Source organism: Pipistrellus hanaki (assembly GCF_964339955.1).
Source record: "Pipistrellus hanaki genome assembly, chromosome: 9".
In the NCBI taxonomy this organism is placed as follows: domain Eukaryota; kingdom Metazoa; phylum Chordata; class Mammalia; order Chiroptera; family Vespertilionidae; genus Pipistrellus; species Pipistrellus hanaki.
Window position 1 is genome coordinate 45,573,109 of NC_140511.1, and position 25,377 is coordinate 45,598,485.

Here is a 25,377-nt window from a genome sequence, read left to right on the forward strand (position 1 = left end):
TGCACACCTCCTACTGGGGATATGCCCGCAACCAAGGTACATGCCCTTGACCGGAATCGAACTCGGGACCTTTCAGTCCCCAAGCCGACGCTCTATCCATTGAGCCAAACCGGTTTCGGCTCATCATTGACATTTCTATCTCTCTCCCACTTCCTTCCTCTTTGAAATCAATAAAAATATATTTTAAAAACATATTCATGCACTTTGTACTGCTGAGAACAGAAATATCTGTCTCCCTATCTCTATCTACCTTCAAGTATTATGTTGTTCTATACAGAGTATAAAACTTGTAGTCAGAACACTTTCATTTCCCTTTTTTTTTTTTTTGGCTGTAATTGATATAAGTTTTATTTACTTAAAAAAATCTTTATTTTGTCTTTATTGTGAAGATTTTTATTGCATGAAGTTAATTGCGGAAGATTCTGTTGCAGGCCAATGACAGGCACTACCTATGCCTGGCCCTGGGCTTCTTTTTAGGAGACACAAAGTGATCCACGATTATTAGCTGACTGTGCTGGGACTGATTGCATGTAGGTTGGGTCAAGCTGTGTAATAAGGCTGGCTGTCAGTACTTGGTCTGGGGCAGGTCAGGAAAAGACCCGAGACACCCTGAGACCTGCTGGCTGCCCATTAGGGTTAGTCACTGAAAGAGCCTCAGAAGGTTTTCATTTCCTGCCTATTGTAAATGATGCTGCAGTAAGCATGTAGAGGACATATATATTTTTTTTCAAGTTAGTGCTTTAACCAACTTTGATTGTTGAGGAAATTAAAAGAAAGCTACATTAATGGAGGCATATATTTATATAGAAATATATAATATTTTAAACATCAAGTATTTTCATACTAGTATAAATTGAATGCAAACAAAATAAAGTATATATATATATATATATATATATATATATATATATATATATTGAGAAATGGGTATAAAACTTGCATGACAATGCAAAGTATGAAAAAAATGGCTAAGAAATTATTGAGGTCTTTCCAATATCAAGACTAGATTGTGTTTTTCATTATTGGAACAAGTTTATGCAAATAGGATAAATAATACCTCAAATACAAGAACATACTTAGGCCTCTGAAAATTTATCTCAACTGACTGTGTCTGAATTGCCTAGACTGAATCTCCTAGGGACCCAATATCCACAGCTTACTCAATCCACCAGGTTACATTCCATCTCAAGGGAGAGGATTTCATCCCTTGTCTGGAAACGGGTGATGTAGGGGCCCCTATGATCTGAGTTTTATCTCCTAGGAATACAAGGAATTACATAAATGTTCCCGTTTCACCTCTCACAGTACTTCTCCAAGCCTACATTTTTACTTGTTTAAATAGATCCCACTACTCCTGTAAAGCAAGAAAGAAGACGGAGTTTGGTGAGTTGAAAACTACAGTCAATTAGGGAAGAGGAAAACCCTACCCCGTCTCTATCATTTATTAAATAAGTAGTCTTGCATTTACTCAGTGGCCAAGCAAGGCCTGTCCCCTTGAAAATTTGATTTGGGAAGAAAACCTCTGACAGCAATGATTCCATAATAAGATGACAGATTCTGGCAAAAAACAAACAAACAAGCAAACAAAAAAAAACAACTATTGATTTCAAGCGTAGACCAACTAAAGCAACCATTAGTACAATAGAAAATTCAGCAGAAAAAAAACTTTTTGGGTAAAAAAAACTGAGGTCAGAATAGATTATGATTTTAGCAGCAGACTTTGTTTGGATGTTTTCCTTTGACACTCCTTCCCTTTGTAGTTGTAATGGTCAATGGCTTATTTTTCTCCCTTTTAAATGTATTCCCAGCAGCCCTGAGGAAATGTGCTTCTTGTCAGGAGGCAGTGAGTCTGTGCTACAAAAGATGGACTTGCAATCCAACCTAAGTTATAAATACATTCGTGGCTTTCCAAGTCTCCCTGCTTTTCATGCTACAGGAGGTGATGTCACCATCCTTTTAGAGCAGGGGTCTTCAAACTACGGCCCGAGGGCCACATGCGGCCTGCAGAGGAGTCTGATCCTGCCCGCCAGGTTTTTTGGGCAGTGAGCGCAGCCGAGGTGTTACAGTAGGAATTAGTAGTTCATATAGTCCGGCCCTCCAGCTCTCTGAGGGACCGTGATCTGGCCCCCACTTTAAAAAGTTTGAGGACCCCTGTTTTAGAGAATGATTTCATTAACTATTATCATTATATTCTATAACCATAATAGTGCCTATAGGAGTTTAGTCTGCATCAAACATGGAGATACAATTTAGACTATATATTCATATGGATATGGAAGCAGGGAGTTGGGAGGTGGGGCAAGGACTACCTCTGGACAGTGGGAACCAGTTGCACTCCTCCTAGTTAGATATTTTGTTTACTTTGGATAATTAAGAGAAATGGCAATGACAAAGCCATTTATAATAATAAAAGTGTAATATGCTATTAGACTAGATAACCTTCAGGACAAAACCAGGGCTGAGAGGGAAGCCAGGGTCCTGGGTGTCAGAGGGAAACCAGTGCCAGCAGTTGGGGGAAGGAAGGCCTACTCTTGCACAAATTTTGTGCACTGTGCCACTAGTTGCCTCAATAAGAGAAGCGCACAATGTTAAGCCTTGTCTAGGGTTCCGGCAAAGGTACCACAAATCCCATGTCTCAATCCCATGTACACAAAACTACAGATTCCTGCCAAATGCAGTAATATAGAGCCGCTATGACTTATCCACAAAATCTACTTCCTTTTCATAAAGACTTATAATAATAAAAGTTAGATGACTTTGTAAATTTGTTGGAGAGGATAAGAACTAAAGCTCTCCAAAACTGGTCTGAGGAGGGCTCAAGTTGTGCTGGGTTTCTCCATTGTTTTTCTCCTGGCATCACTGTTAACTGAATTCCTTCTCAAATGTATTTATAAAATAGACCACACAATGGAGTTAAATCTCAAGAGATATTTTTCAATGCAAAAATCACCTCCAAAGGAAGGTTCTATTTAGTGCAAAGCTATACATACCCAAAGATGGGTTCCAGGTACTGCAGACTACAACTGAAAACACTGGGTCAAAACTTTTTTTATTATTCATTATTTCTTCTCTATGAGGTGAGAATCTGCTCTGCTAGACTATGTCTAAGCCACATCACACTATTAATTCTTGTTATGGAGGCATTGCCAATGTGACTATTGGGTAGAACTATCTCCCTACTAATGTTAGGAAACAGAGATCCTCCAAGGTTGAGGGCATTGCCCCCGAAAGTCATAAATTACCATCTCAGCTCACTCTGCCTGAGTCAAGGGAATGCTGCTCTCTTGTCCCTGTGCATTTTGTGGGAGATACATTGTCTTGAATTCATATCCCAGTAAGTATCCTAATCTAAACTTTATTTTAATACCAAGTAAAAAAAAAAAAAAAGCTTCAATCCTACCCACGGAACTAGAATCTGTCATTTATTTTCTTTCACTTTTACTTATTTTTTTCTATTGCTTTATTGAAACCCTTCAACTTATTTTATCAAATCAATTGTATTAAATATAGTATTTCATTTAAAAAGGTCAGTGTTTCTCCTATTTAGTCCCCCCCCCCTCTCTCTCTCTCTCTCTCTCTCTCTCTCCTCTTTTCCTCCCTCACACACACCTCTTTCTTATACACATATTTGTTTCCCATTTGAAGACAAGGACACAGTTTCTTAAGGCAGATTATGGAGAATAGGCCCTGGTTCAAATGGGAAACAAATCACATGAAATTTCTGACCTACAAAAATAACCATTTCCTATGGTTTATTAAAATATATAATATATAAAAATGAAGGGTTAATGGTAAGGAAAAGGAGGCAATAACAAGTCAATTCTCTAGGTGCCAGCTCATCTAGGGGACATAAGGTACTTTCATGTAGGAACCCTGAATGTGAGTGACAGTGCAGTCCTCAACCACGTGCAGTACCAAAGTGGAATTGTCTTTCATAGCCCATTCTAACAGCTGATTTGTCCTCAGGGCTAAAAAAAACCAGTGGATCCCCGACTGAAGAAACTATGTATAACTTGAGCTGTTACAACCCTAGTTCCTTTATCCTTGTTGGAATACCTGGCCTGGAGAAGTTCCACATATGGATTGGGATTCCCTTTTGTGTCATCTATGTCGTGGCTATTGTGGGCAATTCCATCCTCCTCTACCTCATTGCAGTCGAGCACAGCCTCCATGAGCCCATGTTTTTCTTCCTCTCTATGTTGGCTACCACAGACCTCGTCTTGTCCACTGCCACAGTGCCCAAACTTCTCAGTAACCTCTGGCTTGGCTCCCAGGAAATAACCTTCTCTGGTTGTCTCACCCAGATGTTCTTCCTCCACTTCAGCTTTGTGGTGGACTCAGCCATTCTGTTGGCCATGGCATTTGATCGCTATGTGGCCATCTGCTTCCCCTTGAGATATACCACCATCCTGACTCCACAAGTGATCATCAAGCTTTCGGTGGGCACTGTTGTGAGGAGCTTCTCTGTTATCCTGCCAGATGTTTTTCTGCTGAAACGGTTACCCTTCTGCAGGACACGTATCATCCCACACACATACTGTGAGCATATAGGGGTTGCTCGGCTTTCCTCTGCTGACATCTCCGTCAACATCTGGTATGGATTTTCTGTGCCTCTCATGACCGTCATCTCAGATGTGATCTTTATTGCTATTTCCTATACCTTCATCCTCCGTGCTGTCTTTCACCTCTCATCTCAGGGAGCCCGCCAAAAGGCCCTCAGCACCTGTGGCTCTCATGTCTGTGTTATCCTCATGTTTTATACACCTGCCTTCTTCTCCATCCTTGCTCATCGCTTTGGACACAGTGTCCCTCGAAACATGCTCATTCTATTTGCCAATCTCTATGTGGCCATTCCTCCTGCTCTAAATCCTATTGTTTATGGGGTGAAGACCAAGCAGATTCAGGAAAAATTTATTTTTCTTTTCTCTTTGAAGAAGACACAATGAGTGGGGAGGGTCACTGAAGGCAGAATTTAGATTAAATGGATTAGATGAAATGTTATATAACACAGGAAGACATAAGAAGAAGGCCTGGCATGGGGAAGGAGCCAGGTGGAGGGGGACAAAGGAGGGGACATCTGTAATACTTTCAACATTAAATATATATTTTTTTAAAAATGACACAATTAAAAATAAATAAACAAAAATTGAGAAGTAACTCTATTAATTTAAATATTTAGAGTTCTGCAAAATATAGTCAGGAGTAAGATCGGAGAAAGAAAATCTTTGAGACTTGTAGAAATTAAAGGATTTTCTTGGTTTTGTTTCCTTTCCACTTGTATGAAGAAGGTGATCACGGTTATAAAAGAGCACTAAGTCTAAGGTTTACATTTTCTTTTTGCTGATTTTGTGATATGTGAAGGTTAGATATTTCCTAACATGCAACTCATATCTGTGTTTCTCAGTGTCTGAATTAGGGGAGAAACCTCTTGCCTTTCCTCTTTAGGTAGCTGTCAATTCTCTTTACTGTAACTGTCAAATGTACTGCTTCACAATCCAGTCCTGATTCTATACATCATTAACTTTTCCTCCTGTGTCCTTTACTTCTCTCCAAACCATCTCAGATTACACAGAGTTGATCATCTTTTGTAACTATTTTCAGTTCTATGTTTGCTCCAAAGAAAGCTTTACTACCTTTCGCCCATAATTTACAAGTATCAATATGTCTTATTAAAATAATTGAGAGGGCAATATTAGTTAATTCATTTCACAGATGAGGAAACTGAGACTTATAAAGATTGCAGAGATACAATTAGTAGGTTCAGGATCTAAAACTAGATCTGTCTGATTCTTAATTCTTTATTGATTTGCCTCCTAGATATCTACTCACTTGAATGGCTCACAAAGTTTTCAAATTTAATTCCTCTAAAACTGAGTTGGAAACACACTTAACATCCTCCATAAGAAATGCTCTTCTTTTTCCATCTTCCTTTGAGGTAAATGGCACCACCACAAACATGAATTTCAAAGCCAGAAACTTATGGCTTCTCCTTGATTTATCTGACAAAATTAACTTGATATTTGAGGTAAATATTTTATTTTGAGGTGCTTATAAGTCACTCCAGCGGATAAATACAGCCAATTTTTACCTTTATCATGATAACCAAACTTGTCGGAGGCCCTTATCAATTATTTGTTTCTAGGAGAATATTTGAAAGACATCTTTTTAAAGGAGTTCCAACCCCATTCCATTTAATCCACTCACTATATAAAAGCCCAAATGATAACTTTACAATTTACATGATTGTGTCACTTTATGTGTTGAAACTCTTTAATAATTTCATTGTCCTCAGAAACATACATAAGCATTGTTTTTAGGGTAGTACAGAGAATGGAAGACTTTTAAAAATTACTTTTATTGATTTCAGAGAGGAAGGGAGAGAGAGAAATAGAAACAACAATGATGAGAGAGAATCATTGTTAGGCTGCCTCCTGCACATGCCCCCACTGGGGATCGAGCCCCCAGTCCAGGCATCGATCCAAGCCCCTGACCTGGAATCCAACTGTGACCTCCCTGTTCATAGGTCTATACTCAGCCACTGAACCATGCAGGCTGGGCTGGAAGACTACTAAAAAGAACAACCTTCCATGAGACTCAGAACCTTGCACTTAATTTACATTTATTTATAATTCATTTATGGTTTTTTTTTTCACTCCCTTGTCTCTTTGAGTTAGTAATTGCAGAAGTGATATTCTTTTTATGTGTGTTGTCCTATTAAGTATCTTGCTATTTTACCAAAAAATAAGATTTGGTGTGGGTAGAGTGCATATTAGGTGGTGTTGGGTGGAAACAATCTATGTTTCTCTTAAAAAACTAACTGTCCAAGGACAAAAACATCTATTTCCTAAAGTCTCCAGTGGCCGTCTTCTAAAGTCAGAAGAAACCATACTTTTAATCAAGATGAACACATTAGATTACGTGGAAGTAATAAGTAAAGCTCCACAGCGCACTTATATTTTGTAGGCTTTGGGTGATTTGCAGCACCAGGGACCCAAGCGCAAGTATGTTGGACATACACCCTCTGCAGCTAAAGACAATGGTAAACCACTGCTGCATTTTCTTTTCTTCATCTCTATCTCTTTGAAGACCCTATGATAAAACTGTTCTCTACCTCATGGGATCACTAAGACTCAGAGTCAACTAGACACCAGGTAAACAACAAAATATGAAGAGTAAAATTGGCACCTCGCCAGTGTGGCTCAGTCATTGAGCATCAACCCATGCACCAAGAAGTCATCAGTTCAAATCCTGGTCATGGCACATGCCTCAATTCCAGGCTTGATCCCAAGTAGAGGGGCTGCAGGAGGCAGTTAGTCTATGTTGATGTTTCTCTCTCATCAATGTTTCTATCTCCCACTCTTTCTCCCTTACTCTCAAAAAAAAAAAAAAAAAAAAAAGATATAGTAAACTTGGCATAATGATCTAAGATGCTATATGTGTGTGTGTGTTGGCATTTTCTAAAGGTCTGTAATGACCTTTAGAGCAGTTCAGAAAAAAGAAAACAAAAGTGTTCTGGCTACAAGTTTTTATATTGTATGTAGAGCAGCATAATATTATTTGAAGGTAGAAAGAGATAAGGGGACTAAGATATTCTGTACTCAGCAGTACAAGATGCATGGATATGTTTTTAAAATATATTTTTATTGATTTCATAGAGGAAGGGAGAGGGAGAGAGAGATAAAAACATCAATGATGAGAGAGAATTATTGATTGGGTGCCTCCTGCATGCCCCACACTGGGGATTGAGCCCACAACCCTGGCATATGCCCTGATGGGGAATTGAACCATGACCTCCTGGTTCATGGGTAGACACTCAACCACTGAGCCATACTGATGGGCCAAGCCATTATTCAAATAATTCTATACTTGTTTGCTTATGTATTTATCCACCCACATCTATATTATCAGCTCCTTAATGACACAAACTTAGTCATAGGCATATTCTTATACCTTGTCCTATGAAAATACCAGGCACAATATTGGTTCTCAATAAAGATTCTTGCTAATTCAAACTTCATCAGAAACTCTCTTTCTTCCTTCTCTATTCAGCTTAGTTTCCATGATATATTATTTCTTTTGTCATTTTCTTATTTATCCTAAGCTAAACATGTCATAAACTCAATTGTCTATTCTACATATTGAGTTGAAAAAAATATTCCAGGAATCTTAATGAAGTCAGCCTTGTATTTGGGGGAAGCTGGAGAAAATGACCCCTCAGGGATGACTGATACTGCTGTTAATGACACAATACTTGCCTAGTTTCAACTTCTCAAATGCATCAAATTAAATTTTGTCTTTTCCACTACTAGTGCCTTCTCTATTTTTTGCTTGGAAACTGTTATTTAAGTTTCAATTAACTACCCTTCTTTAGATATTTCTTCTTTAATTCTGCATATAGATCAGTATTTTCTGCATACATTCTTATTGCACAATGTAGTATTTTATTTCAGGAATTATCACAACTTTAATAAGGTTATTGCTTGTATACTTAGTCATTTATCTCCTCTTTTGTAACATTAAGGACCAGGTAAGTGTCTGCCTTGTTTATCATTGCATCCCTATCACCTGCAAAGATCCTAATTCATAATTAGTATGCAATACATATTTTCTGATTGTAAGAATTGAAACAAATAAGCTGTAATAAATTAATAAAATCTCTATTTTTCATGATGGAAAGCTACCTGGATTTGTATCTCTATCTAATCAGAAATAAAATTATGCAGATTATAGACTTATTTTCTTTACAGTAAATTAATAATTATTTCCCCTTATTCCTCAAAACTCTTCTTGAAAATAAATACTTCTAAATATTCATAGATACAGAAACTGATTTTAAAAACAGTTAAGCATTTTTCAAAGCACAAAGGAAAGGATGAGTAAAACAAGGAATACATCCCAGATATTTGGTCACTAGCCATTGGAAGTGGACTTTTTAATTAAGCCAATAAAAGGTTGTATCAAGGGTTTTCCTGCTGGAAGGATGATACTGTATCAGGCTAGTTATCTATGGTTTTCAGACTTGCATGTACTTTGTGTTAAAGATTTGTGCGCCCCCCCCAAAAAAAAAATATTATTAGCCTGTACTCTTAACAATGGACTGATGAAGTAAAGTTAGTGATGAATCACGACAGAAAGAAAATGAAGAGAACTATCAAACAAGAATGAACATTGAAATAAGGATCTGAAGAGAAAGGACTTTTCACATCTGAAGTGGGGAGGTGGCAGGAACAGTAAAAAAAATGTGTCCCAAGTTTTGTTATCTAAAGCTAGAAGCAGTTTCATTTAACTCAATGTTTATTAATTATTAGCTATGAAATAAAACTCTGCTGGAATTCAGAAGTAAAACAGTCTCTTCTGCAGAGCAGCTCTAGACTCTACCTGGGTGCATGTCAGAGCTGGCTCTTGCCGGGGTTTGTTTTTGTGAAAACCAAATTACTGATCAAGCCAGATTAAGACCCCATTGACATTCAAGTATACTACCATCCTGGATTCCACAATGCCCAAGCCACCATTAATATGAGCAGAGGTGTAAGTTTCTAAGCTGGGAAAGTGTTAATTGGTGGAAATCTCCCTCTTGTCCTAGACTTACTTGGGACCATGGGAACTGAAGCCTATGGGTCCCTCTGTTCTCACTTGTTTCTAACCCCTGGAGAAAAGAAGGGAAGTACATTTCCACTCCACTCTTCCAGGCTCTGTGTTCTTCCCTACTGTGAGCATGATTCTATGTCTGACTCTTTTGTTCCTATGTCTGTCCTCATGGATCCTAGGGCCGTTTTGTGCCTGCTGTAGTTCTACACTCTCTGGTCCTTACCTTGTCTTTGCAAAACATTTCTAGGACCAGGACCTCCAAGGTATACACCAGTGGTGAGTAATGTACAATTATTAAGGAGAAAAGCTGGTAGGGAGTAGAGTGGAGTGGATGAGAAATGGAGCTGGTGGAGAGGAGACATGGAGGTGGGAAAAGAGTGGGCTTCAGGAAATTGAAAAGGCCAAGATTAGAACTTGGAATACTGATTTTGTGTCTATTAGGGGCTTATTTCTGAGCCCTTTCCACTGGACTCCCCAAAATGATTCCAAGTTTTTCTGAAGATCAAAATCTTATGTTATTATGGAAGGCTGTGAGGGTTTATCATGTAAAATAATTAAAGATTGATTTAAGACTAGCTGTATTAGACTGGGCCAGCAATCTGGGGATTAGAATTTACTTTGCCACCCCAAAGAATTTTAGGTTATCTTAGATACGTAAGCATGGGTTCACATTTGTGAGTGCATTTATGAATGAGTGTCCTGTTGTTCTTCTGGGATGATAGGGGCAAGCACTAAGATATCTATTCACCCTTACACACCATGGAGAAACACAAATATATAAGTGAGTTGAACAGTTGCTTTCTGAATTGGATCTTACAATAGTCCTTTTGTGACCCATGAACAAACCATGGCTCTTTCTTTGAAAGGGGCAGAGGAGAAATCTTCACAAAGACACACTTAGAATAATAATAAAAAAAATACAACATATAGACCACAGTACTTCATGATCAAGACATTACTAAAGAACCTATCTTTGTTTAGTTCTGGGGAAGATGAAACATGTAGAGATATAGGGCACATTATTATAATATTTCTAGTCTTAGGTGAGAGGAGAAAAACCCCAGCAATCAATCAGAGGCCAGTCAATAAGATGGGAGTAGAATGTTTGATAAAGACAAAATCCTATTCAGGATTATGTGATCAAAGATAGAGACAGTGCTAGTATATAGTGTGAAAGAGAACATACAGTTAGTGACAACTAGAAAGTTTCAACAAAGAATGGTAATGTGAAGCCACGAGCCTTTTCATTGTATATAGAACTTTGAAGGTGAGTGAGAAAGGTGCCACTAGGTTTGTCTTTTCTTTAAGTACATCTTTCAGTAATGTATAGTGGCTCTGGATTCCTTAGGTTTGTTTGTTGGAAGTCTTAATTCAGTTTGAAAGTATTTAAGTATGGGAAACAAGTTTTCATGACTTTTCAGATTTTCCATTTCTCAGAGTTGAAGTATAGGAGCTTATATTATTATGGCTGTGAGGGTACAAGATTAAGTTTGAGTAGCTCAATGGTAGGATGGGGAACATGAAGAAATTATATTCACAATATTATTTAGATAATCAAATTAATTAGTGTGAAGTCCAGTGGACCCTCTCACTCAATTATCCAATAAGTATTTATTGGACTTTCTGCAGCAGACACGGTTCTAGAGAATAGAACAATAAAATAAGTAAAGTTGACATGTGTTCTCTTACCATTTACCGTTTATTAAGTGAGAAAACTAAGTGAATTAAAAATAGTGTGGTAAGTGCTCTGAATGGATAATGTGGAGTGCTGGGAGTGTACCTGGAAACCTTACCTAATTTAGATATTGTTTAGGAAATCTTGGTGTGTACTGGAGAGGAAGGGAAGTTAGCTAGAGAAAGAGAGAAATGAAATAACCTGAAGAAACAGTAAAAAATCAAATGTAGGTGGAAAAGAATTCAGACCAAAGAATTGCTGGAGGTCAAATTGGAGATGACACATTTGACACACTATTATCTCGCTTTTGACATGGGTGAGGGCTGTATGGCATCTTCCACTTTGATATTCTCATCTGAGGTCTGGTGTTAGTTAATATAATATTTGCTTAAAGCCGAATAAAGGAAATAAGTAAAGGAACTTAAAGTGGCATCTAGATACTATATGCTAATAATGCATACTATAATGCCATGGGATCTGATTAGATAAAGAACCATGAGTTCTATGCGAATTCTTCAGCTATGAAGTATGCCAGTAAGAGATCTATAGATATGATTCTATTCATACTACCAGGCAATGTGTCTTCAGGTTAATGTCTATTTGCTTACCTTAGATAGTAAACAAATGGGCATATTTTAAATATTCTTTCCTTAAAAATATTTTCTAAAATTAGGAAACAAAATATAAACGAACAAAACTGGAAAAAAATGGCTTAAAGTTCATGGAGATAAAAGTTTACTGATGTCTCAATGCATTTTACTATTCTTCCTTCCATCCATCATAGCCTACCATTTTTGTCTTCTTACATCTCTAAAGTCAATTTATGAATTTCTTCTGTTACCTTATTGCAGGCTGCCATTATATACTTCACTATAATAATTATCATACTTTATTGCTTGTTTACAAAATAATGAGTTACCATTTCATTTGGATACAATATTAGGACCTAAAAATATTGTTTGAATGAATTGAGCATATTTAGGTTTTACAAATTAGTTATAAAAGCCTTTGAAATAAACCAAGAAGATGTTCAGGCTTCCTATATGTTCAGAAATCAATTACATCCTACATAAATTATCTTTTCTTTAAAAATAAAAGGATTTATTTTAATAAACTGTCTAGACTAAGCTCCATTTAGAGGGAGGGAGCTGAATGCAGCTGTGGGAATTCTAAGTAACAATGGCAGAAATAGGATAACTAGTTCCAAAGCTGAGAAGACAGGAATATTTTTAAAAATTATAAACTTAAGAATCTTCAACATAGGAGTCACAGTTAAAGTCACAGCATTTGGGGACTGTTTGTCAACCTAAAAAACAGCAGACACAGAGAGAAGATGGCAGGATCCCAATACTCACAAACAGGCGGAAAGAAAATGAGTTACTACCGAAGTTGGTGGAAAAGATTTGTGCATCATATCACAAAATAGAAAAGTTGGAAGAAAGGCTCAAGTATTTCAGTGAAATCTCACACGAATGAGTCATTATTTTGTTTAGACAGGTGCCATTGCATAATGTTGCCAGGCTACTGGGCTTCCCATTCTGGGATTATCTTTTCTGCGGGTTGAGTGCAAAGTTGTACTCTTTCTCTGAGACAAATATGACATAGTAAATTATTGGAGAAGGTTTATTGTTAAACTTTTCCAATCTGGGAATATCTGATGTGGCAGATCAAACCACTTGAATCTTAGATTTTAGGAAAGATTATTTTTATTTTTATTTTAAATATATTTTTATTCATTTTTTACAGAGAGGAAGAGAGAGGGACAGAGAGTCAGAAACATCAATGAGAGAAACATTGATCAGCTGCCTCTTGCACACCCCCTACTGGGGATGTGCCCCCAACCAAGGTACATGCCCTTGACTGGAATCGATTCTGGAACCCTTGAGTCCACAGGCCAATGCTCTATCCACTGACCCAAACTGGTTAGGGCAGGAAAGATTATTTTTAGATTGGTAACTTTTCTAAAACATTAATGAGAACCAGGGCAGATGTTCTAGTGTGGAGAGAAGAGTAAAGAAGAAAGGAGACTGGATGATCTGCATTGGCTTTAGACATTGAGCCTGCTTTCATTCTGCCCCATGTGACCCTGTAGTTGTTACTCCAGTTGGCCAGGGCTGGGACTTCACATTGAAGCTGGCTCCAAATCCCAGACTAGTAATCATTTTTTCCGCCTAATATTATTTTTGCACATCTTTTCTTAGAAACCTTCATGGGTTGCTGGTAGCAAGGCAGGACTAAATTCAAAGTTTCATGACTTGTGTTTCTGGGGGAAATTATTATTATTTATATATATATATATTTTATTTATTTTTTTCAGAAAGGAAGAGAGAGGGATAGAGAGCTAGAAACATCCATGAGAGAGAAACATCAACCAGCTGCCTCTTGCACACCCCCACCGGGGATGTGCCCGCAACCAATGTACATGCCCTTGTCAGGAATCAAACCTGGGACCTTCCAGTCCGCAGACTGATGCTCTATCCACTGAGCCAAACTGATTTCAGCTGGGGGAAATTATTTTGATACCACTTCCATTATGATTTAAAATTGTGACTGAAAGTTTGGCAGGTATTTATAAGGAGAAACATACAGTTTATTACTTTTCAGAGCTCAAAATGAGGAGGTAGTATTGGAGAGGTGGATGTCTGTAGATTATTGTAACAATCAACCATGACATTTTTATTTTCAGTCTATGAGACACATCCAATCCAAGATCATGATGACCACATTCAACTTGAGCAGCTTCAATCCAGGCCCATTCATCCTACTGGGAATCCCAGGACTGGAGCAGTTCCATGTCTGGATTGGAATTCCTTTCTTTATTTTCTACCTTGTGGCCCTTGCAGGCAACGGTGTTCTTCTCTACCTTATTTCCATGGAACGGAGCCTCCATGAGCCCATGTTCTTTTTTCTCTCCATGCTGGCTGCTACTGATCTCATCCTTTCTAATACTTGTGTACCCAAAACATTCAGCATCTTCTGGCTAGGTCCTCAGGAAATCACCTTTCCTGGGTGCCTTACTCAAATGTTTTTTCTCCACTACAGCTTTGCCATGGACTCTGCCATCCTTTTGGCCATGGCATTTGATCGCTATGTTGCTATTTGCTTCCCCTTAAGGTATACCACTATCCTCACCCATCGGATTGTTACTAAGATTGTAATGGGCATTGTCAGCAGGAGCTTTTGTATTATCTTCCCCTGTGTGTTCCTATTAAAGCGACTGCCTTTTTGCCAAACACTCATCATTCCCCACACATACTGTGAGCATATAGGTATTGCCCGACTCGCCTGTGCAGATATCTCTGTCAACATCTGGTATGGCTTTGCTGTGCCTGTACTGACTATTACATCAGACCTGATTCTGATTGGCATCTCCTACACTCTCATCCTTAGTGCTATCTTTAACCTTCCATCCTGGGATGCGCGTCAAAAAGCTCTTAATACATGTGGTTCCCATGTATGTGTTATTCTTATATTCTACACACCAGCCATGTTCTCTGTCCTCACCCATCGTTTTGGTCACAGTATTCCTCACTCATTCCACATACTAATTGCCAACCTCTATGTAGCCATTCCTCCTGCACTCAATCCAATCATCTATGGAGTGAAGACAAAGCAAATTCGAGAAAAAATCATCTGTCTCTTCTTCCTTAAAAGGACCCAGTGACATAAGACTGAGATCGTGGTAAAGGAAACAAGTAATACTTCTGGAATACTTTTCATTTTTTAAAAAGCTAAAATGTCTACAATGATGACTTAAATACATATGAAACCCTAGATATGGATTGTGTGTTATAGGATCATTGAGACAAGACAAAGACATTGATGTCAAAAGAAGTGACCAAAAAGTTAAAGAAGATTATGTCTGCTGAAAAGATATCTCATTTAGAGATATATATTTAAGACTTAGGGAATATGATTTTGATCATTTATAATGTGGATAGAATATCCACAGGTTAAAAGATATGAATAAAGTTTAACAATCTGGGATACCTTTGTGGGACACTTTCCAAATGAGAGTTTTTAAAGCTAATAGCAAATAATTATCCTAGTCTAAGAACATCCAAGAAAATTATTAATCTAAGAACGCTGTTCACAAATTTTGGTAGGGGTGAGAATCACCTGTGAAACTTTGTATAAATGCAAAGTTTCAAGTTATATTCTATTACAATGAACCTCTGTGTAATTTAATAGTTTTTATTTTATTGATTTTAGAGAGGAAGGGGGAGGGAGAGAGAGAGAGAGAAACATCAATAATGAGAGACAATGATTGATTGGCTGCCTTCTGCATGCCCTACACTGGGAACTAAACCTGCAACCCGGGCATATGACTAGAATCTAACCCTGCACCCTTCAGTCTGCAGGCAGACACTCTATCCACTGAGCCAAACTGGCTAGGGCTAATATAATAGTTCTTCAGGTGATTCTGGTGCCTAACAAATCTTAGCTCTACTGAAATCATAAAAGTCCTGTTTGTTTGTTTTTTAAAAAAACAACAACACAAAACACATAGATTTGGTGCTTGTATTAATTTCCTGCATCTGAAAATAACATAACTCTCTTTTATGCTCCACATAACTGCTTCTTGCCAAGTATTAATGATAATCCATCTGAAAACTCTGCAATTTTAAATTTAACATCATCAAATATTTTATGAATTATCTCTCTATATTACAATAATCTTCTCAGCCTGGATTATTCTTCCTTCATTAAATAATTTTTGCTTCTGGCACAAAAAGAATTCTTGTGCCGAAACCGGTTTGGTTCAGTGGATAGAGCATCAGTCTGCAGACTGAAGGGTCCCAGGTTCGGTTCCGGTCAAGGGCATGTACCTTGGTTGCGGGCACATCCCCGGGAGGGGGTGTGCAGGAGGCGGCTGGTCAATGTTCTCTCTCATCGATGTTTCTAGCTATCTATCCCTCTCCCTTACTCACTGTGAAAAATCAATAAAATATATTTGAAAAAAAAAAAAGAATTCTTGCCATGATTGTGTGTGATTTTAATGTCCACATAAATTACCCTTTAATAAGTTGATGTGGTAGACTGCATACTTACCATTCCCACATCAACATTTGGAGTCTAAAGTTCATTTCTATTGAATCTGGGCAGGTATTAGGAATTTCTTAACAAATAGTTCAGTGGAAGTGACATACAAGTCTTTGCAGCTTCTGTCTGAGTCTCTTGGAAGGCTTAATTTTGGCATGTTTCCTGCTGAAACCCAGCTACTTTGTTGTGAGAATCCCCAGCAACAGAGATAAGCTATGTCTAAATGTTCTTGTGAATGGCCCCCGTTGAAATCCCAGCCAACACTCAGCAACAAGTGTCAGTTATATCAGTGAGCCGTCTTGAACATCCAGCTCAACTGAGGCTTTAGATATTTGTAGCTTCAACTGACATCTCACTGCAATGCATGGGATGTCACTCCTACAAGAACCACCAAACTAATTGAAACCAATCCATAGAACCATGCAAAGTAATAATAGGCTGTTTAAAGCCAATAAAATTGGGGGTGATTAGATACAGCAATAGATAAATAATGCAGAAACTGTTAACAAGAAGTGGGATGTTGGTATAGCAAAAACCTAGAACATGTAATAACTTTGGAATAAGGCAGCAGGCAGAATCTAAAAGGGACTTGAGGAGGTTGTTGACAATGGCTTGAAAGACTGTAAGGAAATTATCATTGGAGGCTGCAGAAAAGGTATGAGTATTGCACAGTTGTAGGAACCAGCAATACCACAGCTCATAGTAAAATGAAAATAGTTATCTAATTAACTGATATATTTGGACAAAGAGATTTCAAATGAGAGTGCTGAAAGTATCAACATTAATTTTATGCCACATATGATAAGGTACATATAAAGAGATTTGAGCTAAAACTAAATTATTTATTGTTCAAGCAGAATATAGACTAAATACAAACAAGCTATGTATGAATAGGTTAAAAAAAAACAAAAACCCTTTTCACCCAGCCTCTCCAAATGACAAAAAATAAGAGAACAATTTGAGGATATACCTAAAAAATCTTTTCACTTAGAACAAAAAGCTTCTAAGAATCTTAAGGAAAATTTCCAGACAACCGCAACTCCAGACAAAATCAGACAGGAGCAACTTGGAAGATAACTTTGGGTGTACTTTTTATCTGATGAAGTAAATCCTAAAAGATTTATATAGAACTTACAGTTTGTTTGTTCTTTAAAATAAATGTACAGATATAAGCACAGATAAAAGGAATAGAGTTAGTGCAAAACGAAAGAACTTCGGATCTTCAACTTCATTAGGCAGGAAGCAGGCAGAGAGAAATATTCAGATGTAATCACAGATTGCTTCTCACTGAGAAGCTAATATGACATAGAATATAGAGGCAATTGCTCAGAAGTATGATTCTCAATATTTCACAAATGAGTTTCTTTGCAATTATTCTATCTCTGTATCACCATTGTATGTAGGCTGCTGATTTCTTTCTCATTTTTTTATTATTCAGGTCTTCAAATGAGAAGGAACTGCATTCAAGGAGCTGTATTCAAGGAACTGAGCCCAATGAACCCTATTCACATTTTGCTCTAATTTAGAGGCTGAGATCCTGGACTTTGGATAAAAGGCATAATGCAAATGAGACTTTGGGATCTTAGGAAAGAGATGAGTTTATTTTGCATATATATATATATATATATATATATATATATATATATATATATATATATTCTGGCCAGAGGGTGGAGTGCTTTCAGGTTTTATTTCCAAAAGATGGCTAAAATAATATCTTGCATCCCATATATTTTTTCTTAATATGATCTTGTCACTCCTACAAGAAGTGCCATTTAATTCTATCTCCTTTTTATCTGGGCTGACTATAGAAACTTCTGTGAGAAAAGAATGCAATAGATGTGAAATTTCAGGATATTAAAAGGTATATCATAAGAAGCTTGTGTCTTCCTCATTAGTGGCTTTGAACACTTCTTGGACACTCTTCCTAGAACATGGCCGCCGTACTGTGAGATTCCCAGGCCACATGGCAAGTTCATGTGGTTAGCATCCTGTCTGAGCTCCTACTTAACAGCCAGAATCAATTGCATCAATTTTAGTCAAGCTTACAGATGACTACATTTTCATCCAAAATTGATAGTAGCCACATAAGAGAGGGGCCTCAAATGACACTGCCCATCTATTCCCAGTAAGAATTATAAGAGGTAATAATAAAATGTTTTAAACCACTACATGTTGGATAATTTTGTGGTGAAATAGTCAATAACTAAAGCAATTTGATTTTCTGTTTTGTTTCAAAGTTCTTGAACATCCCACCTAATATTCTTAATTCCCTGAACCTCAGAATTTATTATCAATTTATTATTGATAATAAATTGACCTTATTATTCTTTTTTTTACATTTCTTCATTTCTTATTTCTTCTCCTTTCAACATTAATTTCATAGTTCATTCTTAGAATTACTGTTTAATACAAATTTTCCCCTCTATTTCTCTCTCTCCCTTCTCTGTTGGTAACACAATCATAAATACCACACACACTTTATTGTGTATTTGTTTATCCACTGAACCAAACTGGCTAGTGGGAATGCTTTTTCAGCAACTCTCTCCAAATCTAACTCTTCACAAATTTTGTGCCTCTTGCCAGGGAATAAAATGTATAAATGTGCTAACACCATATTTTAGATTTCGGTTTGCTAAACACAAGAACATGCTTAGTTAGATAGCATATAATTTAAAAATAAAGGGGAAACTATTAGTAATTTCACATGGAAAACAAATATAAATTGGGATTTCTCCCTGTAAATTGGGATATATAGTCACCTACATTTTATATTACATTACATTTCTCTTTCCATTTTATCTCACATTCTTTAAAAGACTATTTTATACACTCTTTTCTTTTCCCAAACCTCTCCAAAAAATACCTTCTTTTCTGTCATCATTCTCATTAGTATATGATGTTACATAGAAACAAAGAGGAAGAAACTTCCACACACTTTTACAACTACACCTATCCGCCTATCTACATCCACACCTTCCTTTCTACTTTCTCTCTGGTTGCTATGGATACTAAGATCCACCTGTTCACTTGTGCACTAAACTCCATTGTCTAATCCTACTTAAAGCAATCACCTCAACATTTCTCTCCTCATTCTTTAATTATTGATTTTCTCTCTATATTGCATCTTTCTCTCTCAATATAGAAAGGTAATAACATTTCTCTAATCTTAAATTTTATTTTTCGCTGTGATTCCCTACCAGCTCTTATTTCAGTTCTCTAGGTCCTTTTGCATTCCAACTTCTTGAAAGAGTAGTCTATGTTTACAAGTTCTAATTCTTCCCTCCCATTTTGTCTTCAACTCATTCCTACTCAAACATTATCACTGCACAGTTCTGACCTTATCAAGGTCAATAATGAGTGCAATCTTTAAAATAGTGGTCTTGGTCCTCTTATGTTTTATTTTTATTTTTAATTTATTTTAAAATATATTTTATTGATTTTTTACAGAGAGGAAGGGAGAGGGATAGAGAGTTAGAAACATTGATTAGAGAGAGTCATCGATCAGTTGCCTCTTGCACACCCCCCACCGGGGATGTGCCCGCAATAAAAGTACATGCCCCACACCGGAATCGGACCCGGGACCTTTCAGTCCGCAGACCGACGCTCTATCCACTGAGCCAAACTGGTTTTGCTTATTTTTATTTTTTTAATCCTCATCCAAGGATATTTTTTTCATTGATTTTCAGACAAAATGGAAGGAAGGGGAAAGACAGAGAGAGAGAAACATCGATGTGAGAGAAGTACATTGATTGGTTGCCTCCCACATGCACGCTCCTACTGAGGCTAGGGATCAAGCCTACAACTGAGGTATTTACTCTTGACCAGAATCGAACCCTGGACCCTTCAGTCCATGTGGATGAGGCTCCAACCACTGAGCAAAACTGGTTAGGGTTTGGTTCTCTTATTCATTGATTTGTCACCAATACTTTATATAGTTGACCATTTCCTCCTTTTTGAGCTACTTTCTTTACTTGAGTGCAGTGTTGTTTTTTCTCTCCTACTTCACAGCCATTGCTTACTTGTCTCTGTCACTAGTTTTTCCTCATCATGTAATCTGCATTAGGGATTATTTTTTGGTGATATTTAAATATATTCACTCTTTTTATTTATTTATTTATTTATTTATTTACTTATTTTTTAAAAATATATTTTATTGATTTTTTACAGAGAGAAAGGGAGAGAGATAGAGAGCTAGAAACGTCGATGAGAGAGAAACATCGGCCAGCTGCCTCTTGCACACCCCCTACCGGGGATGTGCCCGCAACCAACGTATATGCCCTTGACCGGAATCGAACCTAGGACCTTTTAGTCCACAGACCGACGCTCTACCTCTGAGCCAAACCGGTTTCTGCATAAATATATTCACTCTTTTTAAAAAGTATCATTTAACTTCAGAGCTTTAAATATTATTACAATAATGTTGATTAACAAATGTATATCTCCACTGGGACCTTTTCTTTCAAGTTTTGACTCCTGCCTTAAAGTCCTATTCACAATTTTAACCCTTCTCATGCCTTAAAAATTGCCCAGTCTTTAAGAGAAGACTCTGATATGACTGATGTACCTCCCCAGAGATCTTATTTAAAAAATCACCTCTACTTTTAGCAGCTGGGACCATTGGTGCTCTGAGCCAACCACAGTCTCTCTGGGCCAAAAATCTTTCAGAGGGTGGAGATAAGTGGGAGCAAATCTCAGATCTAGGAACTATGCTACTTGTGCTGGGTCAAGTGTTTTCTAGTTCTGCTGACCACTGTGGCTGGGGTGAGTATTAAATAAACGAGATGAACAGAAAATTAAGGTTATAAACAGTTCTGTCAAGCTAGGAGCAGAAGTAGGGGAAAATAGAGAGAGATGGCAATCACACTAAGATATGATGACCTTAGCTATTTCAGAGATCATCTCAGATTATCCCCTGCTTTCTATATTAGGAAGTATAGTTTCTTGAACCCCTCAAAGCTAGATAGTATTTAGCTATCTTTATTGCATACCCAAATTTATCATCAAAATGTTCTTATTTTTGTGTACCTGAATCCTTTCTGCTACAGTTAGATATTTTAGTATCTTGTCATTTTCCGTATGGTTTCAAGATAAGTCAGTCAAATAGATCCCCAGGAGCAGCTTTCCTTAAAAATACTGATGAGGTCATTTTTTTTTTCTTCAGACTAACTGCATCTTATTCTCACTTATATTGGTCAGGCCAGCCAGATGAGAGTAAAGCTACATGTATGTTAGGGAGTGACCTCAGTCTTGATTACCTAGGACCTTCACAGAGCTCTTAAAAAGACTGGAGGATAAGAAAACTCATCTGATTTCCAATTTACCTGATGTCTGAATACAGCTTGAACCCTCCAACTCAAATTCCCTAATTTCCTTCTGTAATTTCACATGCAGAAAATTTAGAAGCCTCGAAGCTACGAATTCCTGCTTTAATAACCCAGGTTCTATTTATCTTTTCCATGAAAAAATCAATGACTGCCAACTGAACAGCCTAATAAATGTTTTTTTCTTTAACGGTAATAAGATAAACATTTCTTCATTCTTAGTTGCCATGCAGACTCATGCCTATGGCTTCTTTTATGGAGACTCCATCTCTGAGTAGGCACTTATATAACTTTTTTTTTCATAGTGTGCATATCAGTGTAACATTTTAACACACATATTAGAGATTATTTGACATTATTATGTTATATTATGTCTTGACATTATTATATTATATTATATATTATATTATATCTTATTAAATGAGTTTAATATATCATGAAACATGTATGTTTTTACTCTTCAGTACTTAGTAGACTCAATAAAAAATTTTTGGCAAAGTAATTAAATAAAAGAACAGCATTACAAAGAACAACAATGTTCACAAAATAGAAGCCTAAGACATTGAAAGGGAATCATGCTTGTTTGATGTGGAGTTTTAGAGACATTGACTAATAAAGGAAAATATTCTCAGACTCAGAGGGTCTAACGTTGAGAATGGCTGCCTCAAAAGCACACATACTCTCTGTCACTAGATTTGAATAAGCAACTGCCAGGTGCCCACTTTTCAAGACATTACAGGTTAGGAGTCAAGCATCACATAATTATTGAACTATATATACCTTGTAACTAATTTTCCAATTGTATGAACATATTATATTCCATTGATTTATATATATGGTGTCCCAAAAATATATACATATTTTAACAGCTTATAGCTCAATTTTGAAAAGAAAATGTATTTTAATAAACACTGCCTTTATAATTATTCAAAGTGTGTATAAACTTTTTTGGAGACACCCTATATTGTTTAAAATTCTTAAGAATTTCCAGGATAGAAGTAAAAAAATATTTATACTTTTCCACCAGAGGCATTGGTATGTTCACAATATTTTTTTTTTTCTGTTATAACCTGATTTTTGAACTTTTAAGGATATACAAAATTACACTATGATTGGCAGTAAACTCTACTGTTTGGCTTTAAAATTCAAACAAAATAATAATTTTATTGGTAACTAAGACTTATAATTACATTACTATTTATAATTTATAGTTACAATAACTGTTGACTTAAAGTATAAACTTGCAATAGTAAATGAGAAATGCATGCAGTATTGCAATTAATAAAATGATTTGGTCTTTTTTTTTTTTTTTTTTTTTTAAATATATATTTTATTGATTTTATTCAGAGAGGAAGGGAGAGAGATAGAGAGTTAGAAACATCAATGAAAGAGAGTCATCGATCAGCTGCCTCTTGCACACCCCCTACTGGGGATATGCCCGCAACCAAGGTACATGCCCTTGACCGGAATCGAATTCGGGACCCTTCAGTCCCCAAGCCGACGCTCTATCCATTGAGCCAAACCAGTCCTGGCAAATGATTTGGTCTTTTAATAATGCAGTTGTAGATGAACAGGGGATTGAAGGAAAAAATTCTTTTTAATTATTATAGAGTTTTTATACTATTTTAGGTGTTTCCATATCCTAAATCTTTTTAGATGACAGCAAGTGAACTTAACATTGATGTCTCTTTTAAAGACAAGGGTGTTTGAGTCACCAAGACTGAACTTCTATAGGTAAGAATGATGATTCTGACTTCACCTACTAGAAGCTCTCAAGGTAAGATGACTCCAAGGGAAAAAAAATAGTTCTTTATCTCTTTTCTTATTTCCTATTGGCATAAATTTAAATTAATGAACTAGTCCCTCCAAAAACTGATATAACTCACTACTATGCTTCCCTTCCCTTGCACACTTCATCTTGAAGTTTTCCTGGAGCACACACCTGTGTAGCTCCTAGCCTGACCTGTCATATCAGGTCTCACACTTTAAAGTAGACAAAAGAGACACAGGGGTTATGTTTATAATCAAATTAATGCATCTGGCCAATCAAGAAAACAGATAAAAATGTATAAGTTAGATTAGATTAGGTTAGGTTAGATTAGAAGCATAATAATGACCTTCTAACGGAGCACATCTTGGAGTATATAGAGTGGGGAAAAAACACAATGGGCATTGTAGTTCTCATGAGAGAAGATCCAAAAGGAAGGCTCCTAAGAAGAAACACTATTTACAACCATGGTCATTTATCCAAATATGTTTAAAATATTTTCAATCGTAGCATTCAATCCTTTATCCATGTACTTATTAAACATTACTTATTGCCAAATGCATTGATGCTGAATATAGAGAAATAAATGAGATGCAGAGATTTCATAGTGTAGTGGGCAAGAAACATACCTATAATTTTAAAACAAGTTTATATTTCCTAAGGAGGGTTTGCTCAAGATGTATGGTTCTCACACTATAGCAGAAGCAATCTTAGAAGGGCTTCAGAGGAAGATTACTCACTAGGTTTTGAATGATTGTTAGTGCCTTGGCAGGTAACTAACTGGGAGTAGCCATTTTAGGCAAAAAAACAAACAAACAAACAAACAAAAAAAAACACCAAAAAAAACCACCAAAAACAAACCATCATATGAAAATGCATGCAGATGTGACAAAACATTCTTTGGGATATTTCAAAATGTCCAAAATTAGATATGACTTACATATAGTTGGAACATGAAGCATATAGTATAATGTGGTGGTAACTAATGCTAGATAATTAGCCAAGAGCAAGAAAAATATAATAGAAGGGGAGTGAACTGACAATTCTTGGGGAAAAGGGGAGTGGGGGGTGCGGGAAGAGACTGAACATAAACTGTGCACCTATGGATGAGGACAATGGGAGGTGGAGAAAGGGCAGAGGGTGGGGTGGCAACCTGGTGGAGGGGAGCAATGGAGGGGGGAAAAATGAGGAAAATTTGTAATAATATGAACAATAAAGATTTATTAAAAAAATAAAAGAAAAGAAAAAGATCAAGAGGAGCTTTGCATGCCATTCTAAAAAAAAAAAAAAAAAAACACTAGTGGGAAACAAATTTCATGCTCAAATTAGGTAGTTTGCATACAGTGTGATACAGAAACCATTAACAAAGATGTGGGTCAGCATAGAGAAATGACGAGTGCTTGTGAAGTCCCAGGGTTAGTGAAATAAGACATGTTACAACCCTTGGACTGAATGGAAAAGAGTAGAATATGGTTACCAGTGGAAACCAGGCCAGAGAAGGCTGTTTACAGAGAGATGCAGCCATTTTACAGCAATCTCGACAGAAGGGAGCTGAAGGAATAAATCTCTGACCTTCTTCCAATCTCCTGTTGGTGTTTCTTATTGCCAAATCCAACCAGAAGTAAGAGAGTGGGGCTGCCTGTTGATGTTGTCCAGGGTCCCAAGGCCTAGGCATAATGGAAAGTGGTCGAGTACAGACCAGAGGAGGCCAATGCAAAACATACTGCATTGTGTGCACTAAGAAATTTGCATTTCAGCTGACTGTATTCACCTGCTAAAATATCTAGGCAGCAATATAGAGGCGTCACTGGAAGATAGAAATCCTAAAAAGTGGGCGTAGTAGTTATATAGCTATTTTAATAACCCAGGCAAGAAATGAGGAAGACATCAATTGTAATAGAATTGGTGGGAATGAAAGGCAAGAAATTGAATAAACATGTAGAAACAATAAGTGGCACTGAGATGACTTTCGTTTTTTA

The 25,377-nt window shown here is 36.9% G+C and overlaps 2 protein-coding genes across 2 annotated transcripts; both read left to right on the forward strand.

Annotated features, from left to right (window-relative positions):
- Positions 1-4,004: 4,004 nt before the first annotated feature.
- Positions 4,005-4,946, forward strand: LOC311627759 (olfactory receptor 52H1-like; the record flags this gene model as incomplete). Its single annotated transcript, XM_084894319.1, has 1 exon — positions 4,005-4,946. One exon carries the CDS (start codon positions 4,005-4,007, stop codon positions 4,944-4,946), a length of 942 nt encoding a protein of 313 aa, XP_084750445.1.
- A 9,030-nt stretch (positions 4,947-13,976) lies between these two features.
- LOC311627731 (olfactory receptor 52H1-like) lies at positions 13,977-14,927 on the forward strand (the record flags this gene model as incomplete). Its single annotated transcript, XM_084894291.1, has 1 exon — positions 13,977-14,927. One exon carries the CDS (start codon positions 13,977-13,979, stop codon positions 14,925-14,927), a length of 951 nt encoding a protein of 316 aa, XP_084750417.1.
- Positions 14,928-25,377: the final 10,450 nt, after the last annotated feature.